The sequence below is a fragment of the Sus scrofa genome, chromosome 3, assembly GCF_000003025.6.
Source record: "Sus scrofa isolate TJ Tabasco breed Duroc chromosome 3, Sscrofa11.1, whole genome shotgun sequence".
NCBI lineage: Eukaryota > Metazoa > Chordata > Mammalia > Artiodactyla > Suidae > Sus > Sus scrofa.
In genome coordinates this window covers 26,317,730-26,344,756 of record NC_010445.4, presented here as the reverse complement: position 1 = coordinate 26,344,756, position 27,027 = coordinate 26,317,730, and the positions used below count along the sequence as shown (strand labels likewise).

Genomic DNA, 27,027 nt, shown 5'->3' with positions numbered 1-27,027 from the left:
AGCCAAAGGAGGGGGATTCTTGAAAGAATAAAAGGGATTTGAGAGATATTAACAACCCGTGGAGTGCCCTGGTGGCACATCAGGTTAAAGATCCAGTGCTGTCACCCTGTGGCTCTGGTTACTGCTGTGGTGTGGGTTTAATTCCTGGTCTAGGAACTGCCACATGCCCTGAGTGCGGCCAAAAAAAAAAGAGAGAGAGAGAAAGACCTAACAACCCAACCCAACACATGGCCTTTCTCTGGGTCTTGGTTTGCACAAACCAATCACAGAAAGCCTTCCGCAACTCCATCAGGGAACCGACTTAATTCTATGAGGTGTGATGATGATAAAAAAAGAAAAGTCGTTGTCACTTAGAGATATGTTGAAGTGTTTAGAGATGAAAGGACACGTTCTGAGATTTGCTTCAAATAATCCAGCAGAGTGGGAGGACCACATGAAACAAGATTGGTAAAATGTTGGTAAATAGTTGAAACTAAGTGACAGGAACACATAAGGGTTCATTATATGGCCTGTTCAAAAATTTCCAAAATAAGAAGATTTTTTTAAAAAACAGAGCTCCCCACAATGAAATTCTTTGCAGAACAGATACTGACTCACAGACTTTGGAAAACTTACGGTTTCCAAAGGAGACAGGTTTGGGGTGGGGATGTGTCAGGGGTTTGGGATGGAAATGCTATAAAATTGGGATGTGATGATCATTGTACAACTATAAATGTAATAAAATTCATTGACCCCCCCAAAAAAAACAAACAAACAAAAAACAACAGAGCTCCCTGGTGACTCACAGGGTTAAAGACCTGGTATTGTTATTGCTGTGGTTCTGGTTACAGCTGTGACTCGGGTTCAGTCCCTGGACTGGCAACTTCCACATGCCAAAGGCATGGCCAAAAAAGAGTCTTTTTCTATCTGGTCTCCCTTAACTCACATGTGTTAATTCCCTGAGCTTGGCTTTATAGCTGTCATTTATTTTTTATTTTTTTTTTATGAAACTGAATAGTTATATAGTATGAGAAGAGATATGACAACAAATTATGATAAATCAACTGTGGTACACACAGTAATATTTTTTCAGCACTCATTCTAGCAAAAGTTTGCGCATCATAAATTCTTTCTCTCTCTCTCTCTCTTTTTTTTTTTTTTTTTTGCTTTTTAGGGCTGCATCTGAAGCATATGGAAGTTCCCCAGGTTAGGGGTCGAATCAGAGCTACAGCTGCTGGCCTACACCACAGCCACAGCCATGCGGGCTCTGAGCCACATCTGCAACCTACACCACAGCACAGCAAGGCTGGATCCTTAACTCACTGAGCAAGGCTAGGGATCGAACCTGCGTCCTTATGGATGCTAGTCAGATTCATTTCCACTGAGCTATGACAGGAACTCCTGCACCACAAGTTCTTACAGTAACTCTCCTCCCAAGGCCTGCGAGTGCGGGGAGTTAACGCCTCTGGGAGCCAGCCACCCTTAGGCAGGGGAGGAGGAACGTTTTGCCGGAGGATACATACTGTACTGAGCAGGACAGTTCTGAGATATTTTCCATGCAAACTCCCAGAGGTGTCCCACAGGACTGAGCCCCACCTGCAACTTGCCAAATAACATACCTGCCATCAGGTACCTTCCCTTCTCTCATTTCATCACTCTCCTACTGGTATTCATTTGTCATTTCCAATCTCTTGAGAGCAACACCTCCTCCAAGGCCCCCACCCTATGCCCTCCGCTGTCCATGTGCTAATACACGAACCAAAAATAGACAGCAGCTGAGTAGACACAGAAGTCAAAGAGATTTTGCTGCAAGTGCAAACTCTGAGTCATCTGTAGGGGTCATCTGAAGGCTGAAGAGGATTCTCGGCTCAGCAGGGAAAGGTGCCACAAGGGATTAGCAAAGTCTGCCGTGGGCAGGGGAGGAGACAAGTGGTGGCCTGCCCGGCATATCTAGGCCTCACCTAAGGATCGTCAGCCGGATCTCAAAGCCTGGGGAATAATCCTCATAGTGGATGATCTTGGCAAAGATCATCGGGGTGATAAAATTGGCCAGCGTGATCACAATAGAAGGCAGGTACAATATCAGGAGGTTCTCTCCAAAGACCATCTTGTCAATTTCCTACGAAGATAACACAGCCAGTCAGGAATCTCATAAAGGAAGAGGCATCACAAATGAATTGCCCTTAAAAGAACCCAATATCGGGAGTTCCCGTCGTGGCGCAGTGGTTAACGAACCCGACTGGGAACCATGAGGTTGCGGGTTCGGTCCCTGCCCTTGCTCAGTGGGTTAACGATCCGGCGTTGCCGTGAGCTGTGGTGTAGGTTGCAGATGTGGCTCGGATCCTGCGTTGCTGTGGCTCTGACGTAGGCCGGTGGCTACAGCTCCGATTCAACCCCTAGCCTGGGAACCTCCATATGCCGCGGAAGCGGCCCAAAGAAATAGCAAAAAGACAAAAAAAAAAAAAAAAAAAAAAAGAACCCAATATGTACGTCATATGTAGGCTGAACACCTTAAACTTATACAGTGCTGTATGTCCATTCCATCTCATTAAAACGAGACGAGAAAAAAACTATACGTGTTTAGCAAACCTAACATGTCGTTCAATGGGACCCCTAAAAATAAGCCATCTCTGTCACTGGCTCTTCCAGGAAACACAATTCAGTACCACAGGGAAAGAAGAATGAGCTCTATTGGACTTATTAAGGGGAAGTAGTAAAAAAAAAAAATCTATGCATTCTGTGTCAATGGGCAATTGAAATCATTTTCAAGGCTGCAGAACTAAATGACTTGAATAGCCACTCTCTTCTTTTATAATAATAGGCTATTTAGTCACATATATGGCTATCTGGGACAAAACTAAATTTCCTAGCCTCCCATTGTGGCTAGGTATAGCCGTATGACTAAATTCTGGCCTAGGAATATAAGTGGAAGGTGAGTTTTTTTTGTTTTTTTGTTTTGTTTTTTTTTTGGTCTTTTTAGGGCTACATATGGAAGTTCCCAGGCTAGGAGTTGAATTGGAGCTGTAGCTGCCAGCCTACACCACAGCCATGGCAATGCAGGATCCGAGCTGTGTCTGTGACCTACACCACAGCTCACAGCAACGCCGGATCCTTAACCCACTGAGTGAGGCCAGGGAACGAACCTGCATCCTCGTGGATGCTAGTCGGGTTCATTACCACTGAACTCCTATAAGTAGAAGCTTTAAGTGTAATCTCCAGGTTGAGCCCTCCCCACCTCCTTCCCTTCCTTCCCATTGGCTAGAATGTGAACATGTGAGTTACCCTGTACCACACAGAAGGCCAATCCTAAAGATGGCAGAACTGTAGGATGGAAGGAACCCAGGCCGCTGATGATTCATTCCATGAAACAGAGCCACTAGATTAACCCGAATTTTTAAAACCACTATTGGAGTTCCCTTGTGGCCTAGCGGTTGAAGATGCAGCATTGTCACCTCTGTGGCTCAGGTTACTGCTGTGGTGTGGGTTCCAGCCCCAGTGTGGGATCTTCTGCATGCCATGGGTGAAGCCAAAAAAAAAAAAAAACCTCCATTATTTTAAGTAAACTGAAACCCCAGTTAGTAAGTAGTGGAATTGGGGATTTGAACATTGCAAATTCCAGAAGGAGCAGGTATCCCAAATACGCTATTTTGGATGCTTTTTTTTTTTTTCTACTAAGAGTGGAAATGAGTGACTCTGATATTTGGTTCTCTGTCCCACCAGCCATAGGTAAAAGAGAATGATGACAGCACTTCCCCAGAGGTTTGCTAAGGAGCACATATAATGTCCAACCAGAGTAAAAGTAAAATTGACCTTCAGGAGCGCTTACCTTTTTCATGTGTTCTTGCGAGAATATCGTTGCTCTATAGATGGCATAAAAGCATGCTGCTAAAACAGCCAGCACGAGACAGTTCAGAAACAGCCTCAGAGAGTAAATCCGTATTGTTTCTTCTGAAGTCCTTTCTGCTATTTTCTGCCGAATTCTTTCTTCCTCCAGATCTGCCTAAGAACCAAAGCAAACTCATTTGTGAGCACTGAGATGAAGGGATACTGTGTGTGGGGGGAGCTCTAACTCGTACCCTCATACCCTCCTGCTCCATCTTTAAACATTCCTGAAATATTCATTTCCCCCAGTATAACTTCCCCAGACCAAGCCCAACTAGTTTCCATGTCTACCAAAGGCCTAAGGCAAGGCAGAACCTCCTACTTAAGATGGCAATGAGATGTAATACATTTGAAAACAGAACTATAATCTATTCATGCCTTATACGTAGCATGCGTTCTTTCTTTTCTTGTTTTGTTTTGTTTTTTTTGTTCGTGTTGCTTTGGCCGAGCCCATGGCATGCAGAAGTTCCTGGGCCAGGGATCGAACCCACACCACAACAGTGACCCAAGCCACAGCAGTGACAACACCAGAGCTGTAAAGGAAGCAGTTTTCTGCTAACAGCTCTTGACTGTTTTAAGCCAGTTCTTAACTAGGTCACCAGAGAACCTTGTGTTATTGCTTTAAACAAATGTTACATTTGATTTGATTCCTTCTGTCTTATTTTATTAAGTTTTTGATATCATTGTCTCCTCCGCTTTTTGTTTTTGTTTTTGATGCTTCAGCATAGATAGTGTAATTTAATTTAACTTCGGCTTTTATAGGGCCACACCCTTGGCATATGGAAGTTCCCAGACGAGGGGTCGAATCAAAATCAAAGCTGTAGCTGTCGTCCTACACCACAGCCATAGCAACGCCAGATTCGAGCCACGTCGGCGACGTACACCACAGCTCAAGGCAATGCCAGATCCCTAACCTACTGAGCGAGACCAGGGATTGAACCCATGTCCTCATGGATACTAGTCAGGTTCATTACTGCTGAGCCATGACGGGAACTCCCTTTTTTTCAGATGTATTTTTAATAGCTCCTCTGTTTATTTTCAGACCTATTCAGTGTCCTAGTGCTGTCAGGATCTCTCTGGGAAGCCAGATTTGAGAATGGGAAGAAAAAAACTGTGGATACAGATGGTCCCCATCTGCAAGGCAGGGATCTGGGCAGGCGGCCTCCTCTCCTTTTCGGAGCACATCACATCAAGATGCTATTTGCTGCTTCTTCTCTCTCCTTGTTAGTTTGGAAATTCTCCTTTTCATGTTCTCTCTGCTCCACCTTGTCCTCATAACAATCCCGCTTAGTCTTATTCCTCCTGGTTTAAGCCATGTTCATGACAGGTTTTCATCAGACGTAAAAATGACAGTATACAGTGGACAAGGAAGTTCCCAGCCTCAGCTCCATGCTTGGGTCTAAGGTGAGCGACCCCAGAAAGGAAGCAGTTTTCTGCAAACAGCTCTTAAAAACTACATAGGGGAGGAGTTGCCCTTGTGGCTCAGCAGTTAAGAACCCAACATAGTGTCTGTGAGGATTTGGGTTTGATCCCTGGCCTCACTCAGTGGATTAAGGATCTGGTGTTGTTGCAAGCTGCAGCATAGGTCACAGACGCAGCTCCGATCTGGCGTGGCTGTGGCTGGCAGCTGCAGCTCTGCTTCAACCCCTAGTCCGAGAACTTCTAGAGGCTGCATCGGCCCTTACAAAAAAACAAAAAATAACTACATAAGGGAAGGTAGCTAAGCACTGGGGTTGTCTTGATGAGGCCTCCATCAAGCTCCTTTGCAAGCATGCCACCCCACCCCCGCCAAGAGTGGACCCAGCGGCACTCACCCGGAGCTCATAGCGCAGGCTGCTGTGCTTCAGGTCTGCCATGCTGCGGTTGGTGATGCAGAAATCCCAGCCCGCGAAGATCTTGTTGCAGTAACTTTGGAAGTGCTCCTCACTCCGGATCAGGTTGATTTTGAACCCTTCCACTGACCTGACCCCAAAAGAACCACCACAAAATATAGGGCCATGCATCTTGCATCCACTTGGACATGCGTGGCCAAGTTCTGAACCATTCTAAATATGGGGCCGCTACCCCGGCATCTCATTGTTGCAAATTGTTTCTTTTCATCCATTCAGTGGCTTCTGGCACAGCTGGAATAAAATCCAAACTCTCGACACAGCCTAGAGGTCTTGCATGACCTTGCACGAGGTCATCTTTCCTCCCGTAGACCCATAATGACAATGGCTTTTTCTCCTTTCCATAAACATGGAAACCTATCCTCCAGCCTCAGGGCCTTTGCACCTGCAGTTCCCTCTGGCCTCTCCTCTTCCCGAGGTTGCCTTCTTCTTATCCCCTCCACAGATTCCCCACTACCACATCTAAAGTTGTGACTTCAAGTGAGTCTCTTTAATTTCCTTCACAGCGATGAACTGAATCCACAATCATCTTATGTGTTTTACTGCTTGGAGCCCCTTATCCTGACTGAATTTTAAATTCCTTGAGGGTAGGTACCCTTGCTGTCTTGCCACCTTTATGCCTGGATATAAATATGGCCACTATCTAAATGATGGAGAAATGCGTGAATAAATGACTTAAATGGTCCAAACAGCCAATTATCTAGTGAGCACCCGTTTCAGTCAGATGCACCTCTGGTGCACAAATTTATAATCATTCAAATGCTTTCATGGAAAATAATATACTCTGGCACCGGATTAAAAACATCAAAGGCCATACACTCTGTCGTTGAAAGGGTACTTGTAAGATTTGCAACTGAGTTGGGAAGACGATAGAAGTGGAAGGAATTAAAATAATCAGTCCCCCTGCCAAAGGCTGACAGCGAAGAATTTACTACATCACCACTACCGGGGGTGCTTTTGCAAAATGCAGACTCCCAGGGGTTTTCATAGGCTGAGAGTTCTAACTTAGTAGGTGGCCTGTGGGGTCCAGAAATATACTCTTTATAAAGCTCCATGGTGAGTCTGAGCGACCATAGTTGAATGGTCTGATTTAGACTCAACCAATATTTTACAGATGAGAAAGCTAAGCTCCAGAGACGGGAAAATTATTTCCCTAGATCCAGAGAGCTAGTGGCAGAACTGGGGCTAATTCGGTGATGATGATGATTTTAATTAAAAAATGTCGACAGGGTGCCACGCCCAGTACTAAATTCTTTACCTGCCTTATTTCAGTTAATCCTCCCAACAACTCTTTTAGGTGTGTTCATTTCACAGATAAAGAAAATGGGGTTTGGGTTTCCCTTCGTGGCTCAGTCGTTAACGAATCCGACTAGGATCTGTGAGGATGCGGGTTCGATCCCTGGCCTTGTTCAGTGGGTTAAGGATCCAGCATTGCTGTGAACTGTGGTGTAGGTCGCAGATGAGGGGCTGTGGCTGTGCTGTAGGCCGGCAGCTGTAGCTCTGATTGGACCCTAGCCTGGGAACTTCTGTGTGCCGAGGGTGTGGCCCTAAAAAGCAAATACTACTACTACTACTACTACTAATTCAAAGAGAACACAACAACAAGGTAAACTTTACCTTTTCACTATCCAAAGAAGACTCAGGGCCAGGTAGGCAATCGTGCTTAATAAATAAGCCAGAGGCAAGTCATAGACGAAGTTCTGAAATTTCACCCCGTCAATGGTGTAATGTCCATAAAAGAGGTAGGTATCCTCCAAGAAACCCTGAAACAAAGCCAAGGGCATGAGGTCAGACTGGTGAGGTGACTGCAGGGAACCAGGAGCCTAGTCTCTGCCTCCAGGAATTCACATTCCAGTGCCACTGTTCATCCCTGAATTCCCAGAGACTGGAAAAATCCAGAAATATACAGGATGCTCAGTTTATGTCAGGGGAATAAATCATGGATAAAGCCTAAGCATTAAAAATACACAAGTGGGAGTTCCCGTCGTGGCGCAGTGGTTGACGAATCCGACTAGGAACCATGCGGTTGCGGGTTCGGTCCCTGCCCTTGCTCAGTGGGTTGACGATCCGGCGTTGCCGTGAGCTGTGGTGTAGGTTGCAGACAAGGCTCGGATCCTGCGTTGCTGTGGCTCTGGCGTAGGCCGGTGGCTACAGCTCTGATTCGACCCATAGCCTGGGAACCTCCATATGCCGTGAGAGCGGCCTGAGAAATGGCAAAAAGACAAAAAAAAAAAAAAAAAATCTTGTATGTGAATGTTCTTAACAGTATTATTCATAACAGCCAAAAGGTGAAAACCACCCTGAATCATGAATTTATATATTCATTCAATTTATACAGTCATCTTGAATACATAAACGAAATTCAGTATTTCCATTCACTGGAATCTTATTTGGCCGGAACAGGGAATGAAAGGCTGATAGATGCTCCAACGTGGATGAAACTTAAAAGCTTGCGAGTGAAAGAAGCCAGAGACAAAAGACCATGTATTATGATTCCACTGATACGAAATGTCATGAATCAGCATTTCGTGGAGACAAAAGAGGTTAATGGTTGCTTAGCACTGATGAGAGGAACTGGCAGGTGATAAAGGACACAGGGGTTTTTTTTGAGGTGCTGAAAATGTTCAATTCTGTGAATATAATAAAAACCACTGACTTGGACACTTCATTTTTTTTTTTTTTTGACTTGGACACTTTAACTGGGTGAATTGTGTGACATGTGAATTGTAATTCAATTAAGGCTATAACAAGAACAGAACAAAACAAAAACCCTTGAAAACCTAAAGATACCCTATCTGAAAATATAGCAGAGAGCAGCCTGGGACTTCTTTTTTTTTCTTCCTTCCTTCTTTTTTTTTTTTTTCAGTTTTTAGGGTCACACCTCCGGCCTAGATGGTGTCAAATCAGACCTGTAGCCACCGGCCTACACCACAGCCATAGCAACACCTGTTCCAAGCCGTGTCTGCAACCTACAGCACAGCTCGCGCAATGCCAGATCCTTAACCCAGGGAGCAAGGCTAGGAATGGAACCTGCATCTTCGTGGATACTAGCTGGGTTTGTAACCCTCGGAGCCACAACGGGAACGCCCCATAACTTCTTATGATGGGGATAACTGAATACCTGCAACTCCTCTTAGAGAGCAAGGATCAAACAGTCTAGGAGCACGAGGAAGGGAACACACACAGGAAGCAGAAACAGTACCCGGAGTGCCTAGCTGTGCAGTACAGCACTGTCTGTAAGGCGGGGGGGAAGGGAAGTAACCTGAATGTCCATCAGTAGGGGACTGGCTAGACCATGAAAACCCACATTAGAAAATACTAAGAAGGAGTTCCCGTCATGGCTCAGTGGTTAACGAATCTGACTAGGAACCATGAGGTTGCAGGTTCGATCCCTGGCCTCACTCAGTGGGTTAAGGATCTGGTGTTGCCGTGAGCTGTGGTGTGAGAAGTGGCTGAGATCTGGTGTTGCTGTGGCTCCGCTGTAGGCCAGAGGCTACAGCCCCGATTAGACCCCTAGCCTGGGAACCTCCATATGCCGCGGGTTCGGCCCTGTAAAGACAAAAAAAGACAAAAGACAAAAAAATAAAATAAAATTAAAAAGTAGAAACAGAAGACTCCTTCTTCTCATTTTTTTTGGGGGGTGGGAGATGCACCCATGGCATGTGCCAGTTTCACAGCCAGGGATCAAATTCACACCACAGCAGTGAGCCAATTCACAGCAGTGACAATACTGGAACCTAAACCCGCTGCACCACAAGAGAACTCCCTCCATTATCTCTTTAACTCTCCCAAAGCTGGGACACACAGGCCATAAAAACTCGCTCAACTACACAAAACCTGTTTTTATCGCCCCAGGTTGCTATCAGGGCTGCCATCCATCACTCACACAAAATTATGTAACATGGAAGGACAAAGGTCCCCTAGGCCTGGAAAATAACTTCTCTGATTAACCATGAGCGTGGCTTGACTGTTTTTAGCAAAGACAAGCTCCTGCTTGATATCTCTGGCCATCTCCCTCTTGGACATATTTAAATTTAAATTGACCAAAAAAATAAATTAATTAAAAAAAAAGAGGAGTTCCCATCATGGCTCAGTGGTAACGAATCTGACTAGTGTCCATGAGGAGGCAGGTTCGATCCCTGGCCTCGCTCAGTGGGTTAAGGATCCGGCGTGGCTGTGGCTGTGGCTGTGGTGTAGGACGGTGGCTGCAGCTCTGATCGGACCCCTAGCCTGAGAACCTCCATATGCCATGAGTGTGGCCCTAAAAAGACAAAACAAATAAATAAATAAATAAATTTAAATTTATATGTGACCCGAGTTCCCGCTGTGGCTCAGCAGGTTAAGAACCAGACATAGTGTCCATGAGGATGCACGTTGGATCCCTGGCCTCGATCAATGGATTAAAGATCCAGCGTTGCTGTGGTTGTGGTGTAGGTCGCAGATGTGGCTCCAATTTGACCCCGAGCCTGGGAACTTCCATATGCTGCAGGTGGGGTCCTAAAAAGAAAAAAAATATTCTATGTGACATGATAAAGCTATTAGCTAAAACTACTGTAGTAATCAGATTACAATATATAAATGTATCAAACCAACAGGCTGCACACCTCAAACATATCCAATGTTATATGCCAATCATATCTCAGTTAAGAAAAAACCACATGCAAAAAGATGTAAGGATGCTAGTTACCTGCAATGCTGAAAACAGTGTTTTTCAGTGAATACACGTGACAGGCATATTGTAACGCATCAGTGAAGATTTTAAAAACACAGGGAAAAAGGTGGTTGTAAAAGTGCTACTTGCTCATTATGCTAAGAATACTTCATTTTGGTTTTTTTTCTTCTTTTTACGGCCACACTTGCAGCATATGGAAGTTCCCAGGCTAGGAGTTGAATTGGAGCTGCAGCTGCCGGCCTACCCCGCAGCCACAGCAATTCCTCTTATGGCTGTTTTGAGGAAAACATGAGCTCAGCTATGTAAGAACCACTTTTTCAAAATCAAATGCAGTGGGAGTTCTACTATGCCACAGCAGGTTAAGGATCCTGCCTTGTCACTGTAGTGGCTCAGGTTGCTGCTGTGGCACCGGTTCGATCCCTGGCCCTGCAACTTCCACATGCCACAGGCTGGGCCAAAACAAATAAACAAAAAAACCAAAACAAAACAGGAGTTCCCCTTGTGGTTCAGCAGAAACGAATCTGACTAGTATCCATGAGGATGCAGGTTCAATCCCTGGCCTCGCTCAATGAGTTAGCAAGCGAGCCGTGGTATAGGTCACAGACTCAGCATTGCTGTGCTGTGGCCAGCAGCTATAGCTCCAATTCAACCCCTAGCCAGGGAACCTCTATATGCCTTGGGTACTGCTCTAAAAAGAAAAAAGAAAAAAGAAAGAAAAAAAGATTTTATTTGGAGTCCCCATGTGGCTCAGTGGGTTAAGGATCTGGCTTTGTCACTGTAGTGGCTCGGGTCACTGCTGTGGCATAGGTTCTATCCCTGACCCAGGAACTTCTGCATGCTGCAGGTGTAACCAGAAAAGAAAAAAGGAAAAAAACAATTTTGGGGGGTGTGCTTTTATTGTTTAATCTTACCCTTTTTTTCAGCAGATAAGATTGCAGCTGTGCATAGTGGCTGTCTCGCCTTCTGGACTAGGGTTTCTTACCCTGGGACCCAATATGTTGTTGCTGTGGGTGGGCAGGTGGCCTGTGCATAGGAGCTCTAGCCACTGGCCTATGGCACAGCCACAGCCACACCAGATCTGAGCTGCGTCTGCAACCTACACCTCAGCTCACAGGAAGGCTGGATCCTTAACCCACTGAGTGAGACCAGGGATCAAACCTGCATCTTCATGGATATTAGTCAGATTCACTTCTGCTGAGCCAGGACGGGAACTCCAAAAAAAACTATTTTTTTTTTAATTTCTTTGTCTTTTTAGGGCCACACCTGTGGCATATGGAAATTCCCAGGCTAAGGGGTCAAATTAGAGCTGCAGCTGCCGGCCTACACCACAGCCACAGCAACGCCAGGTCTGAGCTGCTTCTGTGACCTATACCATAGTTCACAGTAACACCGGATCCTTAACCCACTGAGCAAGGCCAGGGATCAAACTCGAGTCCTCATGGATACTAGTCGGGTTTGTTACTGCTGAGCCACAAGGGGAACCTTCAAAATCACTTTTTAGAATAAAGAATAAAAAACCTTTTGAAACTACTATAGGAAGGATGAGATTAATTCCACTTTAGAGCAGTAGGGTTACCTTGGGATTAATAGACTTTTCAGGGATTTTAGGGAGTGTATTCACGTGTGTGGACAAGTGCAGCGTGTGCACATGTACACCCAGGTGTGTAATTTCTAGGGAGAAGAGTCACAACTTTCACCCAGGTGGTCCAGGACCACAAAATGTCAAGGTTTTTCAATGTCAGAGAAGTGAGATAAATTTTGTCTGGGTTTATTTTTTCTTTCTTTCCTTTCCTTTTTTATCCTTTTCTTTTTTTTTCTTTGGCTTTTTAGGGTCATACCTGCGGCATATGGAGGTTCCGAGGCTAGGGGTGGAATCAGGGCTGCAGCCACCGGCCTACACCACAGCCACAGCAACGCAGGATTGGAGCCGCAACTGTGATCGACACCACAGCTCATGGCAATGCCGGACCTTTAACCCATTGAGCATGACCAGGGATCGAACTTGAGTCCTCCTGGATACGAGTTGGGTTCGTTAACCGGAACTGAGCCATGACAGGAACTCCTATCTGGGTTTATTTTCACTAAACCTTCTTTCTATGGGGGACCTCAGATCTTGCTGCAGGTCCACGCAAAGGTAGCAGGCATCAGGAAGAAGCCAAAGGCTGAAAGTGACAAAGCACATTTCCTGGACATCCCAGGAGAGGGCGGATACATGTCATCCTTGCCAAGAAGGCCACTGCGAATCCTGTTTCTTTTATGGGGACGTTGGTCAAAACTTGTGTTTGGCTCTCATTGCAGACATTTAGAAAGCGGATCTTTAAATTAATCTATGTTCAGCACACGGAAGGTCCAAGTCCAGAATTACGTCAGATACTTACGGTGCCAGAAAGTAAGTCTATGATGTAAGTGTAAAAGTAAGTGAGTCCAGAACTACTTATTGCATATGCTGTGCATTGACTATCTGCAAAACAAGAACAAGAACATCAGTGGAAACAGCTTCGGTCTCTATAACCTAGCATAAGCTTGTGTATATATGCATGTATACGTATATACATCTAGATGCCATATACAATTGAGAGTGGGTGCATTTGTGAATCTGAGATTTTCTAGTTGCAGGCCACACCCCAGGGCACCAAGTACAGCAGCATTTTCTCCAGTACTAGTCTCCCTAAACATCTGGGGATATATTTTCTTTCTATACATTTTTTTTTTCTATACATTTTGTATGTGGGTCCACTTATACTTCAGGTTTTCTTCTAGTACTGGTATTTTATTTTGGGGTTTATGTTTGCAGATATCTTAAAAACTGTGCTTGATATAACTATTCCATTTTAAGCACATCCAGTTTGGTTGGTTGGTTGGTTGGTCTTTTTAGGGCCGCACCCATGGCATATAAAAGTTCCCAGGCTGGGGGTTGAATCGGAGCTGTAGCCACCAGCCTATGCCACAGCCACAGCCACAGCCAGGCTAGATCCGAGCCTCATCTGCAATCTACACCACAGCTCCTGGCAACGCTGGATCCTTAACCCACTGAGCAAGGCCAGGGATCAAATCTGCATCCTCATGGTTACCACTCAGATTCGTTTCTGCTGAGCCACCACATCCAGTTTTGTAGGATCTCTACATGTAAGGAGTAAATTAACATGCAGTTTCATTTCAAAAATTAAGTTTTTGAAATTTTGAATTAAAAGTACACATATGTACCTATAGTTAACCAAGAAATCTTTTGAACATCAGTTTTCATGACACTAGATTACACTTAAACCGATTCCCTTCCTCTGTATCAGTCAGCTATTGCTGTGTAACAAAGAACCTTAAAATATGTATTTTCTCCCTCAGGAGTCTGCAGTTGGAGTTTATTCAGCTGATTTAGTCTAAGCCAGGATGGCCAGGAGGCTCCCAGCTGGGCTGTCTGCTCTGTATGACTTCATTTTGGGGCCCAGGCTGAAGAGGCAGAGAAGAGGGAGACAGTCATTCTATGTGGAGTGGAGTCAGGAAGATGGAATGAGGTGGCTGCCACTCTGCTCTTCACTCACTGTCCTCAAGCCTAGAGGTCAACCAACTACGGCCCTCGGGCCAGGTCTGGCTGGCAGCCCGTTTTTGTCAATCCGGTGCTATCGGAACACAGCCATGCACATTCAGATCATTTGACTACGGCCTCTTCTGTGCCACCACGGCAGCACGGAATAGTTGCAACAGTGACCATAGGGTCTGCTAAGCCTAAAATATATCCTTTCTGGCCCTTTCCAGAAAGGCTGCTCTCAAGCCATGCTAGGCTTTTCATTTCTCTAATATACTGAGTGATTCCCAGTTTTAAACTTTTGCAGGTGCTGCTCCCCTGCACGAAGATGCTGTCCCAAACTCTTCAACAGCTGCCCTCTCCTTGCCCTCTTGGGCTCACCTTAAATGTCCCTGCCTTCACAGAGGGCTTGGAGGAACCCTCAGCCTCCAGTGGCCTAGGGTCCACCCTCTCAGCATCTTATCCTTTCCCTTCCTCCCAGACAAATGCATGCCTTTTACCTCTCTGTGTGGTCCCTTCCTAACGCCCACCCTTGGCTGGAGTGCATGAAAGTCACTGTGGATATAGGTATGGCGTTCCCAGCCGCAGCCCCAGGAACCGGCTCAGGCACACAGCAGGTGCTCAATAAACACTTGGGGGAGGAATGAAGAAGGGAAGGAAGGTGAGAAGAGGACAGAGGAACTTCTGACCCTTAAGGAACCTTTGATGGCTGAGTTAAAAAAAAAAAAAAAACAGAAGAAAACACACACACACACACACACACACACACGCGCAGGAGGATGTAGTCAGAGGAAGTAATGAGGAGAGAGCAGAGACAGGAGGTGACGATGCTCAGAGTCCAGCTCCATTTCTCTCAGAGGGTGGCTCTCCTCAGTGGCGGCTCTTCTGGGGAAAGGAGTCACGTGGTAAAAGCATGCGATCTCCACTTCCAGCACAGAGCACAGAGCCTGGTACCAGAGGGTAGTCAATACACGACTCTGGAATGACAGAAACTCTCCCCTTTTGCATAAACAGCACACCCAGAACATCAGACTTGTGTCAAGAATTCAGTAAGAAAACACAGGTCCAGCAACACCTGCCACAGTATCGGGCAGATGATGGGTGTTAAATAAATGGAGGGCTGAGTATCATCATTACCAGAGATAAAAGCCTTGGAATAAAGTCACTGGAGCAGATTTTATTATGTTTACTAAACACTCTACCTCCCTACCCTGCACTGCTTCTCCCAAAGGCCTTGCTGAACCCAGGAGTGGACAGTGACTTGCTTTGGCTAAAAAGATGGGGCAGAAAGGATGTGTGGCGGCATCTCCAGGCAGAGGCGCCAGAAGCCAGCACACATTTGCTGTGGTTCTTTTTTCCCACAGACGTAGTTACTTTCAATGGGCCAGAGAGAGGCGGTTCTGTCAGCTTAGGTCCCAGAGTGAAGACAACACGGGACAAGGCCACCACAAACACTGATGGACATAAACTGTGAGCAAGAAGAAACCTTTGTGGTTATTGGGTCCTGAGAGTTCTGGGGTCATTTGTTTCTGCAGCATAACCGAGCCTATCCTGACTAATACAGTCACCCAAGACTCAGAATATAAAGATTCTTAGAGAAAGAAGCCTGGCTGCTAGGTACACAATGAAAAGAACATTATTCATGGCAAACCAGGCCTTCGACTCACCCACGTCTTTGAAGGGAATGAGCACAAAGCTGCTGTTGGTGATCTTGTATCTGGTGAGCAAGACGGGGAGCAAAACCAGCATAAAGATGATCAGAAATATAACCAAATTCAGCAACACCAGAAACCGTAAGAAGGAGAAGTAGGATTGGATCCCGGTGCCAAATTTCCCTGGAAAACAAGAAATCCAAACAACACTGACCAAGAGTATTGACCTAGTACCCACGGCAGGTTTCATCAGCCACAGAGGGCTGAACTGAAATAGGAGGCTCTTAGTGGGGGAGGAAGGAAGAATCATTTCACATTTTCCACTGTTGACTGTTTTTTTTTTAGGGCCACACCTGTGGCATATGGAGGCTCCCAGGCTACGGGTTGAATTTGAGCTACAGCTGCCGGCCTACACCACAGCCACAGCAGTGCAGGATCTGAGCTGTATTTGCGACCTACACCACAGCGCATGGCAATGCAGGATCCTTAACCTACTGAGCCGGGCCAGGGATCGAACCCACATCCTCATGGAAACTAATCGGGTTTGTTGCCGCTGAGGCATAGTGGGAACTCCTACTGTTGGCGTTAAGGCTTTACTTCCTAGTAGTTTAAACTTTTGCATGTAAATCTACAATCAATCTTAAATTAATCATTTAAGATGGTGTAAAGGAGGGCTTAATATTTATAGTTTCTCATAGGAATGTCTAGTTGACTCAGCATCATTTATGTAAAAGGCCATCCTTTCCCTGGTGAACGGCAGTAGTGCTTCTATATCTGGCGATATATTTATGCACCTGTTTCTGAATTCTCCTCTTCTATTGGTCTATTTGTCTATCCTTACACCAATCCAGACTGTCTCATTATTGTAGACTTATAATAATAATACTTGATATATGGTGCTCCAAGTCTTCAGGCTTTGTTCTTCCTTAGGCATCCTTGTCCTTTGCATTTTGACATAAATTGTAGAATTAGCATATCGATTTTCTTTTTTTTCTTTTCTTTTCTTTCTTTTTGTCTTTTTGCCTTTTCTAGGGCCACTCCCGTGGCATATGGAGGTTCCCAGGCTAGGGGTCGAATTGGAGCTGTAGCCACTAGCCTACGCCAGAGCCACAGCAACACGGGATCTGAGCTGCGTCTGCAACCTACACCACAGCTCACAGCAATGCCAAATCCTTAACCCACTGAACAAGGCCAGGAATCAAACCCAAAAACTCATCGTTCCTAGTCAGATTCGTTAACCACTGAGCCACGATGGGAACTCCATGCATATCAATATTCGTACACACAAACACACACACACGAAATCTGCTGAGACTTTGATGGTGATTACATGGACTATATCATGACCTATATATATTTAGATCAATTTGAGGTCAAGTGACATCTTTACAATATCGAGGCATTGATTAATGAACATGGTATAATTTTGTTCTTTTCTCAACAGTATTTTATAGACTGCTGTGCAGAATTATTACATAGAGTCCTTTAGATGTATTCCTAGGTATAAGGATGCTATTACAAACGGTATCATTTTTTTTAATTGTTTGTTGCTGGCATATAGAAATACAGTGGATTTATAGATCTCCTTGCTAAATTCACATGTCAATTCTAAGAGTTTCTTTTTTAGTTTCTACAAACAAATCATGTCATCTGCTAAAAAAAAAAAAGACATTATTCCTTCCTTTCTGGTCACTGTCCCTCTTTCTTCCAACATTGTACATTGGCTAGGACCTCCAGGATGCTGCTGAATAGAACCTGTGAACATTAGCAGCCTTTTCCTCATTCTCCATCTCAGGGGAAAAGCTTTCGATATTTCACCCTTACGTATGATGTTTACGGCAAAACTTTTTTTTCTTTTTTGCCATGCCCGACCCATAGAAATTCCCATGCCAGGGATCAAACCTGAGCCATAGCAGTGACAACACGAAATCTTTAACCACCAGGCCACCAGGGAATTTATATACATAAATTAAGAAAGTTCCCATCTATTTCTTATTTGTTAAGAATGAAAACTGAGGAGTTCCCGTCATGGCGCAATGCTGAACAAATCTGACTAGGAACCATGAGGTTGCGGGTTCGATCCCTGCCCTTGCTCAGTGGGTTAAGGGATCCGGCGTTGCTGTGAGCTGTGGTGTAGGTTGCAGACGCGGCTCGGATCCTGCATTGCTGTGGCTCTGGCGTAGGCTGGTGGCTACAGCTCCGATTCGACCCCTAGCCTGGGAACCTCCATATGCCCCGGGAGCGGCCAAGAAATGGCAAAAAAAAAAAAAAAAAAAAAGAATGAAAATTGAATTGCATCAATACCTTTTCTGCATCTGTTGAGATAATCATATTATTTTTATCCTTTATTCTGTTCAAATGGTAGATTACATTCATTGATTTTCAAATGGAAAACAAACCTTCCATCAGATAGTGATTAAATTACTAAGGACAGACATCAACACTCAAGGAGTAGGGTCTGCTTATTGCTGCAGGCAAAGAACTCATATTCTGAGACTGAAGATTCACACTCTTTGCTTCTCTCTTTGCCAAATAACCACCTAGTCAGCAGAGAAATCTCAGGAATGGAGGCACAAAAGAGAAAATCAAGTCCCTGGCTCTACAGAGAGAAACTCCCTTCCAACACACAAGCCACTTTATTGGATGAAAGTCTCCAGGGAGGCCACCCCTTAACAAGAAAGGAAGCTTGGCATGATGGATAAAACCTTGGGCTCTGAAGCTTGACTGCCCAGATTCAAATTCTGGGTCTGTCTTGTCCTAGCCAATGCACCTGGGCAAGTATTTTAACCGCTCTGAGCCATGCAAACGATACATGCCTATAGAAAAGTTGGGTTTTGTTTTTGTTTTTTTGTTTTTTAGGGCCATGTCTGCAGCATCTGGAAGTTCCCAGGCTAGGGGTTGAATCCAAGCTATATAGTGGCTGGCCTATGCCACAGCCACAGTAACGCAGGATCCACTCCTCTTCTGTGACCTACACCAGAGCTCAAGGCAACGCCGGATCCTTAACCCACTGATGGAGGCCAGGGATTGAACCCACATCCTCATGGATATTAGTCAGGTTACTGCTGTGCCACAATGGGAACTCCTAAAAATTTTTTCATTAAAAAAAAAAAAAAAAGATCAAGGGGCAGATCTAATCACTGTTATAATTTCGTTTTTTGTTTGCTTGTTTGGGTTTTTTTGCATTTTAGGGCTGCACCTCTGGCATATGGAGGTTCCCAGGCTAGGGGTCCAATTGGAGCTGTGGCTGTGGTGTAGGCCGGCAGTGACACCACAGCCACAGCAACGCCAGATCCGAGCCTCATCTGTGACCTACACCACAGCTCTCGGCAACATCGGATCTTTAACCCACTGGGCGAGACCAGGGATTGAACCTGCATCCTCATGGATCCTAGTCGGGTTCGTTAACCACTGCGCCACAACGGGAACTCCCCTGTTCTAATTTCTGAGGTGTGGCCAGCACAGATGACTACAACAACTGGAAGGGACAGGAGGACATCTGTGATCTTCCTGGGGACAAAGACACAGGCTCTGTTCATCCTCACTGTGGTCTGAGGCTCGCATTCATGATGGAGGGAAATGCTACATTTCAGCTGGAGGCTGGTGAAAAGTGTTCTTCTCCAGGTGCAGGACACCTCCATGGAGACACACACACAGGAGACGTTGGCAAGGAGGGTACCTTCTATGCTGCGTATGTCCTCCCGCCACAGCTCCAGGTGGGTCGTCATCTCACGAGCCTTCTCAATGAACCGCTTCCACGACTTGCTGCTATACCGTTTCCACTGGTCCCACTCAGATAAGTACTTCATTTGGGTTTCCTGAATGTCCCTGCATTAAAAAAAGAAACCAGCATGGAGTTTCCACTGTGGCGCACCAGGTTAAGAACCTGACTAGTATCCATAAGGATGCAGGTTCCATCCCTGTTCTCGCTCAGTGGGTTAAGGATCGGGTGTTACCATGAGCTGTGGTGTAGGTTGTAGACATGGCTCAGATCTGGCATTGCTGTGGCTGTGGTGTAGGTAGGCAGTTGCAGCTGCGACTCTACCCCTAGCCTGGGAACTTCCAGATTCCACAGGTGCAGCCCTAAAAAGACAAAAAAAAATTTTTTTTAATTAAAAAAATAAAAATAAAGAGCATGACTGGAGTTCTGGTTGTGGTGTAATGGGGTGGGAGGTGTCTCTGGAGCGCTGGGACCTGGGTTTGATCCCCAGCCCAGCAAGGGGTAAGATCCTGAGTTGCCACATATGCGGTGTGGGTTGCAACGGTGGCTCAGATCTGACCCCCCCTCCCCCAAAAAAGAGCATAACAATGACAATGGCTATGCCATCAAGTCTCAGCATGAAATTAACACCTCCCCCAAGAGGCTATGGAAAATCTAGAGCCCTCATACACTGCTGGTGGGGAGGTAAAATGGTACAGCCACTAGGAGAAGTTTGGCCATTCCTCAAAAAGGTGCCATATGACCCAGCCAATCCACTCCTAGATAGATAGATGGTCTGTAAGAATGGAAAACAGGGTCTCCAACAAAAACTTGCACATGATGTTCACGGTGGCATTAATCACAATGGCCAAAAGGTGGAAACAACCAAAATGTCCATCAATGAATGGATCAACAAAATAAGGTCTAGTCCTACAATGTAGTATTACTCCGCCATAAAAAGGAATGAAGGCAGTTCCCATTGTGGTGCAGCGGAAACAAATACAACCAGTATCCATGAGGATGTGGGTTTGATCCCGGGCCTCGTTCAGTGTGTCCGGGATCTGGTATTGCTGTGAGCTGTGAGCTGTGGTGCAGGTCAGACGGGGCTCGGATCCCAAGTAGCTGTGGCTGTGGTGTACGCCAGCAGCTGTAGCTCCAATTTCAACCACTAGTCTGGGACCTGGGAACTTCCATATGCCTCCAATGTGGCCCTAAAAAGCAAAACAAAACAAAACAAAAAAAAAAAAGAATGAAGAGCTGATACAGGCTACAACTTGCATGAACCTTGAAAACATATGCTGAGTAAAAGAAGCCAGACACCAAAGATCACAGAGAATATGATTCTATTTATATGAAATGTCCAGAATGACAAATCTCCAGAGACAGAGAGTGGACCCGTGGCTGGGCAAGGGCTGAGGGGAGAGGGAACAGAGTGACTGCAAACAACAAGGCTTTGGGGTTGCAGAGCCACAGAGGGAAGGAGCCTGGGTCCCTGAGTGACTGCAAAGTCCCCCTTGACCTCAACCCAGGACGTTCATGTGAGCAAAAAAAAAAAACTTCTAGGGTTCCAGCTGTGGCGCCATGGATTAATGATCCGGCTTGTCTCTGTGGTGTTGCCAGTTCAATCCCCAGCCTGGCCTGGGTTGGGTTAAGGATCCCCCATTGTCATAGCTATGGTGTAGGCTGGCAGCTGGGACTCGGATTCAATCCCTGGTCCGGGAACTTCCTGATGCTGGGGGTGCGGCCGAAAAAGGAAAAATAAATAAATAAAATGTTGAAAAAAGAAAGAACCTCCTAATACATGGAGATTTTACACGTTGGAGTATTTTTGTCCCAGCAGCGTCGCTCATCCTCCGTGATACACTTGTCATTATGTGACCTCCTCGGGAAATGCACTTCGTGCAGAAAAATCCCCTCTGCCCGAAACCGTGCATCGCAGCTTCCGGATGATTACTGGACAAACCTTAGCCTTCGCTTCTCCGAGATGTTCAGTGCGTACTTCCGAATGGATTGGTTATTGAGGTTTTCGGCGATTCCTCTCTCCAGCTGGTGGCTGTAAGAGTCTGCGGGCTTCAGCAAAGTACCACTCTGCTTGTCCCGGGACAGGACAGTTGTCCTCTTCCGAGCAATGGACCGGTAGCTGGGCAATTCTTGAAGGAAAGTCACAGGCGGAGAAAAGCAACTGGAGTCCAAAGAGAGGTTCTCTGCGAAAAAAAAGAAGAAAACTCCTCATTTACCCCAGTGAATCTGGGGCCAAAAAACAAAACTTACACAGGAAACCTGGACCTCAGAGACTCTAACTAAACCTCGCAGTCAGGAGCCCGGGCCGCTGACAAAAGCATCTGTGATTTAATTATGTACCAGCATGCTGCTCAGGACAATGAAATCTGGGTTTGCTTTTATCAGATGTGTTTGCAAATATGTTTTTTTGGGGGAGGTGGGGCACACCCACAGAATGTGGAAGTTCCCAGGCCAGGGAGGCAGAGCTTCATATGCAGTCATGCGATCTGGGCTGGGCTTTGATCTGCTTGGACCAACACAATACAACAGAAGTGATGCTGTACCAGCTCTAAGCCGAGCCTTGGGAGCTCTGCCAGCTTCTGCTGCTCTCTGGACCCCAGCTGCTGCCTTGTGAACGAGCCTCCGCTAACCTGCTGGAGGATGAGAGCAGATGGAGCAGGAATAACAGCTCCAGCTGAGATCATCCCAGGCCAGCCTACAGCCAGCCATCACCCCAGGGACGACAGATGCTCACAAATCTTGAGGTAGGTACTGTGATCATGCCCATTTTACAGATGAGAAAATAAAGTCATTGATGGCTTCCCCAACCCCTCGCCCTGCATGGTCCAACTCCTTGTCTCTCTACCCTCCAACTTCCATTTGTGGGGGATCCTTCTTATAATAAAATGCACCCATGTGCCCTCCTCCTCAGAGCCTTTGCATAGGCTGTTCCCTCTGCCTGGAATGAACCCGTCCCACCTCTTTATCCTTGTAGCTCCTACTCAAATGTCACTTCCTCAGGGAAAAGGTCCCTACATCACTGCACTATTACTGCACCACTGCAGGGGCCTTGTTACACATTTTCCCCTACACAGTAAGCCCTTCACAGCACTTATCCCAACTTATAACCTTATATGTCTTTGTGTGACAGCGTGTGTAGGTCTGTCCCTGGGACTGTGATGACTGCTTCAGCCTCCCAGGGACCCAGCAGCATCCTTGGCTCAGCGTAGTTCGATAAATACATATTAGATGGATGAACGCGTGGAGGACATTTCTAACTTGCCCGCGCTTAGAGAGCCTGCGAGCGAGGGCGCTGGAAACAGAGTCAGGCCCACCCAGAAGAACCTCTGTTCGCTCTGCTACATCAGGCCACAGCTGGAGGCCACGTTCTGCTGTGCCTTGTGCAGTGGTCCAAGGAGGGAGAGCTTTCTGTCGAAGGGGAGGAAAGAGGGCCACCTTCAAGATGGGTTTTACACCTGATCCGCTTTTAGTTTGGGAAGTTCACAGAAGAAGGAGGAAGGAGGGAAGAGGTTATTACAAGGCTAAGCAATGATCCCTACAGACAGCAGAGTGTCTACAGCCTAATGTGAGACGACAAATTGCTTGGCTTTGAATCTTGGCTCTGTCGATGACTAGCTGTGTGTCTTTGGGAGTTACTTAACCTCTCTGAGCTTTAGTTTCCTCATCTCAAAAATGCATTCGTGGAATTCCCACTACGGTGCAGCAGGATCAGCAGCATCTCTGCAGCACACAGGATGCAGGTTTGATCCCAACCCAGCACAGTGGGTTAAAGGATCCAGCATTGCCGCAGCTGCAGCGTAGGTTGCAACTGCAGCTCAGATCTGAATCCCTGGCCCAGGAACTCCACATGCTGCGGGAGGCCAAAAAAGAAAAGAAATAAATTTTTTAAAAACATCATTCATTTCCCAAATATACCTTCCCTGTGTCAGATCTGGAGTGAGGGGTATTGCGGTGAAAAAGTAAATCCTCTACCCCCATGGCACTTATATTCTAAGGTGGGGGCAGGGGATGATCAGATAATACACAGGCAACAAATATTATGCCAGGAGGTGATAAGTGCAATTTAAAAGGGGGGGGGGGTAAGGGGACAGAGGTGATGGGTGGGGTACCTTGTTTTTGATAAGGTGGGGTCAGGCATGGTTTCTCTATTAAGGTAGCACTGAAGCTGAGGCTAAGTAGAAGAAGGCTGGGGGCCCTGTGGATATTTGGGGAACGGTACCCAGGAAGGGAAATAGCAAGTGCAAAGGCCCTGAGGCAGGCAGGGCGGGGGGTGGCATGTTGGAAGAAGAGCACGGAGGTCTAGGTGGTGGGGAAAGAGTGAACAAACAGGAGCCTCACAGGCCCTTTTGTTGGTGGCCCCAAAGAGCCACACCAGCCCTCTGTGTCACCCTTGAATCCGGGCTGGATCTGTGACTTGCTTTAGCCAAAGGTCACAAGAGAAGTGCTACTCAGCCAGTTCCAGACCCAAGCCTCAAAAGGGCCTGGAAGCTTCTCCCTTTGCACTCTTGGGAGCCTGGGGCTACAGGGTTAGAAGTTCAGCTGGGTTGTTGGCACGTGGAAATAAAGAGGCCCCAAGCCCCCAGCGAGAATGGCCAAGGAACTGGCCGACAGCCCAGAACCAAGGTCCCAGCTTAGGACCCCAGGGAGCCACCGGACCTGGTCCCCAGCCCTCCAGATCATCCTCGCCAGGCCCCGCCACAGGTGCTCAGAGGCCACTGGACGCTCAGACCCAGGAGGCATGACCCGCAGCTAAGCAAACTGTCTCGGCCATAGCCGGCTGGTTTCCTGAGGCACAGCATCAGCAGAAACCATCAAATAGTGAAAGCCATCATGTTTGCAGCCCGCTGTTAAGCGCCAACAGGGAGTTGGAACAGGAAGAATAGAAAAGCAGAGGCCAGAGAGATGGCTGGTCCAGACTCTGTGGGCTGTGCTCTGACCCCTGGATGTAGCAGATAGACAGCCAAAGCATATCTCATCAGACCGCATTGCAAAGGATCACTCTGTAGGCTGCAAGGCTAAGGACGGGCACCACCACAAGGGCGATCATGCAGGTAGAAACAACAAACACAGGACCTGGCACTCAGTGAGCTCCATAAATGTCCTCAAATTTAATGAAGACGCGCTAGGGGGGTTCCCATTGCGGTGCAGAAGTAACGAATCTGACTAGTCTCCATGAGGACGTGGGTTCAATTCCTGGCCTCGCTCAGTGGGTTAAGGATCTGTCATTGCCGTGAGCTGTGGTGTAGGTCACAGATGTGGCTCAGATCCCATGCTGCTGTGCCTGTGGTGTGGGCTGGCAGCTACAGCTCCAATCTGAACCCTAGCCTGGGAATCTCCATATGCTGCAGATGCAGCCCTAAAAAAGCAAAAAAAAAAAAGGAGGGAAAGAGCCAAGGCCTTGATCTGGAGTCCAACAGAGCAGCTCTGTAATCCTTGCCTCTCCAATGGGCATGTCCACACACAGCGAACAGCTGTCCTACCGCTGATGACACACAGACACGCGTCTGGAGCCCTGCCAATCGCCAAGTGCAAGCCTGCAATTCCCATTCAACCTTTCATTCCCGGCCCAACGCACCCTGAGGTTAGGACACACGTGGCTCCCTAAGCAAACATGGGGGGTGGGGCGAGGGGAGGGCTGAAGGCTAGAGGGTCCGAGGCTGGAGGCCGCTCCTCTCTGGACAGCAACAAAGAGCTGTTATTAACTGGAACAAAGGCCTTTGAACACGCAGCAGCACCAACCTATAAATATTCGGCAGCTGTGGGGTCAGGGACCGAGGGCTGGAGCAGGGCTGGCTTGTCACCCACTAGCCAGGCCAGCCCAGGAGAGACAATGACCATCTCTGAGTCACATGTTTCTCATCTCAGGACCTGGGGGCCGGCGGCGGGGAGCGGGGTGGGGAGGGGGGAGGAGGAGGTGGCATTTATAATAGCATGACCTCATCCGTCTAATTATGAGCATGGATTTACCAACATAAAGAACACTGGCTGGGAACCATTAGGCACTTGAGCCAGGCTATTCCGAGTATACAAGAGGCATCAGCCCACCCAATGCTCTGAACTTCTTTTATTTTTTCTTTTATTTATTTATTTATTCAGTTTTGCTCTTTAGGGATGCACCTGTGGCATAAGGAAGTTCCCAGGCTAGGGGCTGAACTGGAGCTACAGCTGCTGGTCTACACCACAGCCGCAGCAACGCGGGATCCAAGCCACGTGTGCGACCTACCCTGCAGCTCATGGCAATGCCAGATCCTTAACCCACGGAGCGGGGTCAGAGATCGAAGCTGCATCCTCATGGAGACTAGTCGGCTCTGTTACTGCTGAGCTACATTGGGAACTCCTCTGAACTCCTCTTTGGACAGAATTATCCTATTTTACAGATGGAGAAACTGAGGCTTGGGGAGGTTGGTGCCTTGCCCATTGGCACAGCTACGAAGTGTTAGAACCAGGAACCTATCATAGGTGAGTCAAGTACCAAAGCTGCAGTCTTCACAAGGAGACCAGTCAGTGGGCCACGGATTTGAAAGTGCTTCGTAAACACTAAAATGCCGTACAAATAATTATTTGATTTTTCCTGCCTCCAAGCCCCAGGAAGGATGGGTCCCATTCAAACTTCCTAACAACCGGCCCTGGTAGAGAACTCTGTTTTCAAAAGGGCCATCATTGGAGAGGAGCGCTTTCTCCTTCTCAGACAGCCCTAGGACGTTCTCTCCATCTTCAAATGTAAAAAAAAATCAAGAGTCCCAGCTGTCCCAACTAGTATCCATGAGGATGCAGGTTTGATCCCTGGCCCCACTCAGTGGGTTGGGGACCTGGCATCAGCTACCGTGTAGGTCGCAGATGTGGCTCGGATCCCGCATTGCTGTGGCTGTGGTGCAGGCCAGCGGCTACAGCTTCAATTCGACCCCTAGCCTGGGAACTTCCATAGGCCACAGGCGCAGGCCTAAAAAGACCAAAAAAAAAAAAAAAAAAAAATCACCACCATAGCTTTGAATGCAGGCATCATTATTTTCATAGCTGATCCACCTCTGACGGTTTACCTGTAGGACCACACACTTTCCAAATTGTGACATCACCGATTTCTCACGCCCACTTGCACGGAAGGCTTCGCTGCCCTCGCTTTTCAACGGGGAACCTGGGGCCCGGAGTGATGGCAGCTTGCCCAAGGCTTTGAGGTCAAGACAGCCTCCCGGTTCTACCACTTCTTAGAAAGGCAGGCCGCGTCCCCTCTCCAGGACTTGGTCTTCTCATCCTGAGAGGATAGGAATGCACTGTCAGATGTTCTCTGCAGTTGGTCACCTAAGCCTTGGGGGGTGCGGGCTGCCGGATGACCACTGGCATGGAGGGAGGAGCATGGCTCAGATACTGGGTGTCTCCATCTAGAAATGCCTAGAATCTCTTGGCCATGAGAGCCGGACTTGAGCAAGTGGGAAGGGAGTTAGGTGGGAGGTTGGCTGGGTAGCTCCAGGAGACGTGGGGGCAGAGCAGACACGACTCCTTTTTCTGGTGTCTGGTACTCTGCCAAGTTAAGGACAAAGGTAGTCTCTCCAAGGCTCAGAGCAGTGTCTTGTTCACAGAAAGCCCTCCATCTGAAGAATGATTGAATGAATGAATGAACAAGCAGAGGCAGGCATACCTGAAGAGCACCCTGAGGTCCCAATTTTCTTTTTCTTTTTTTTATAGCCACACCTGAGGCATTTGGAAGTTCCCAGGCT

General features: G+C 47.0%; 1 protein-coding gene across 3 annotated transcripts in view; it reads right to left on the bottom strand.

Annotated features, from left to right (window-relative positions):
• TMC7 (transmembrane channel like 7) overlaps nucleotides 1-27,027 on the bottom strand; it is a 54,712-nt gene that overhangs the window by 16,131 nt on the left and 11,554 nt on the right. For 2 of the 3 annotated variants that reach the window (XM_021086539.1, XM_021086538.1), the window contains exons 2-9: nucleotides 21,258-21,498; nucleotides 19,274-19,422; nucleotides 15,610-15,777; nucleotides 12,801-12,883; nucleotides 7,368-7,513; nucleotides 5,676-5,823; nucleotides 3,806-3,979; nucleotides 1,941-2,098 (exon numbers count right to left, since the gene is read on the bottom strand). In XM_021086539.1, coding sequence (XP_020942198.1) covers nucleotides 1,941-2,098; nucleotides 3,806-3,979; nucleotides 5,676-5,823; nucleotides 7,368-7,513; nucleotides 12,801-12,883; nucleotides 15,610-15,777; nucleotides 19,274-19,422; nucleotides 21,258-21,498 — 1,267 coding nt within the window. Of the gene's footprint in view, nucleotides 1-1,940; nucleotides 2,099-3,805; nucleotides 3,980-5,675; nucleotides 5,824-7,367; nucleotides 7,514-12,800; nucleotides 12,884-15,609; nucleotides 15,778-19,273; nucleotides 19,423-21,257; nucleotides 21,499-26,352; nucleotides 26,565-27,027 lie in introns of all 3 variants that reach the window. The other variant, XM_021086540.1, reaches the window with a different exon arrangement.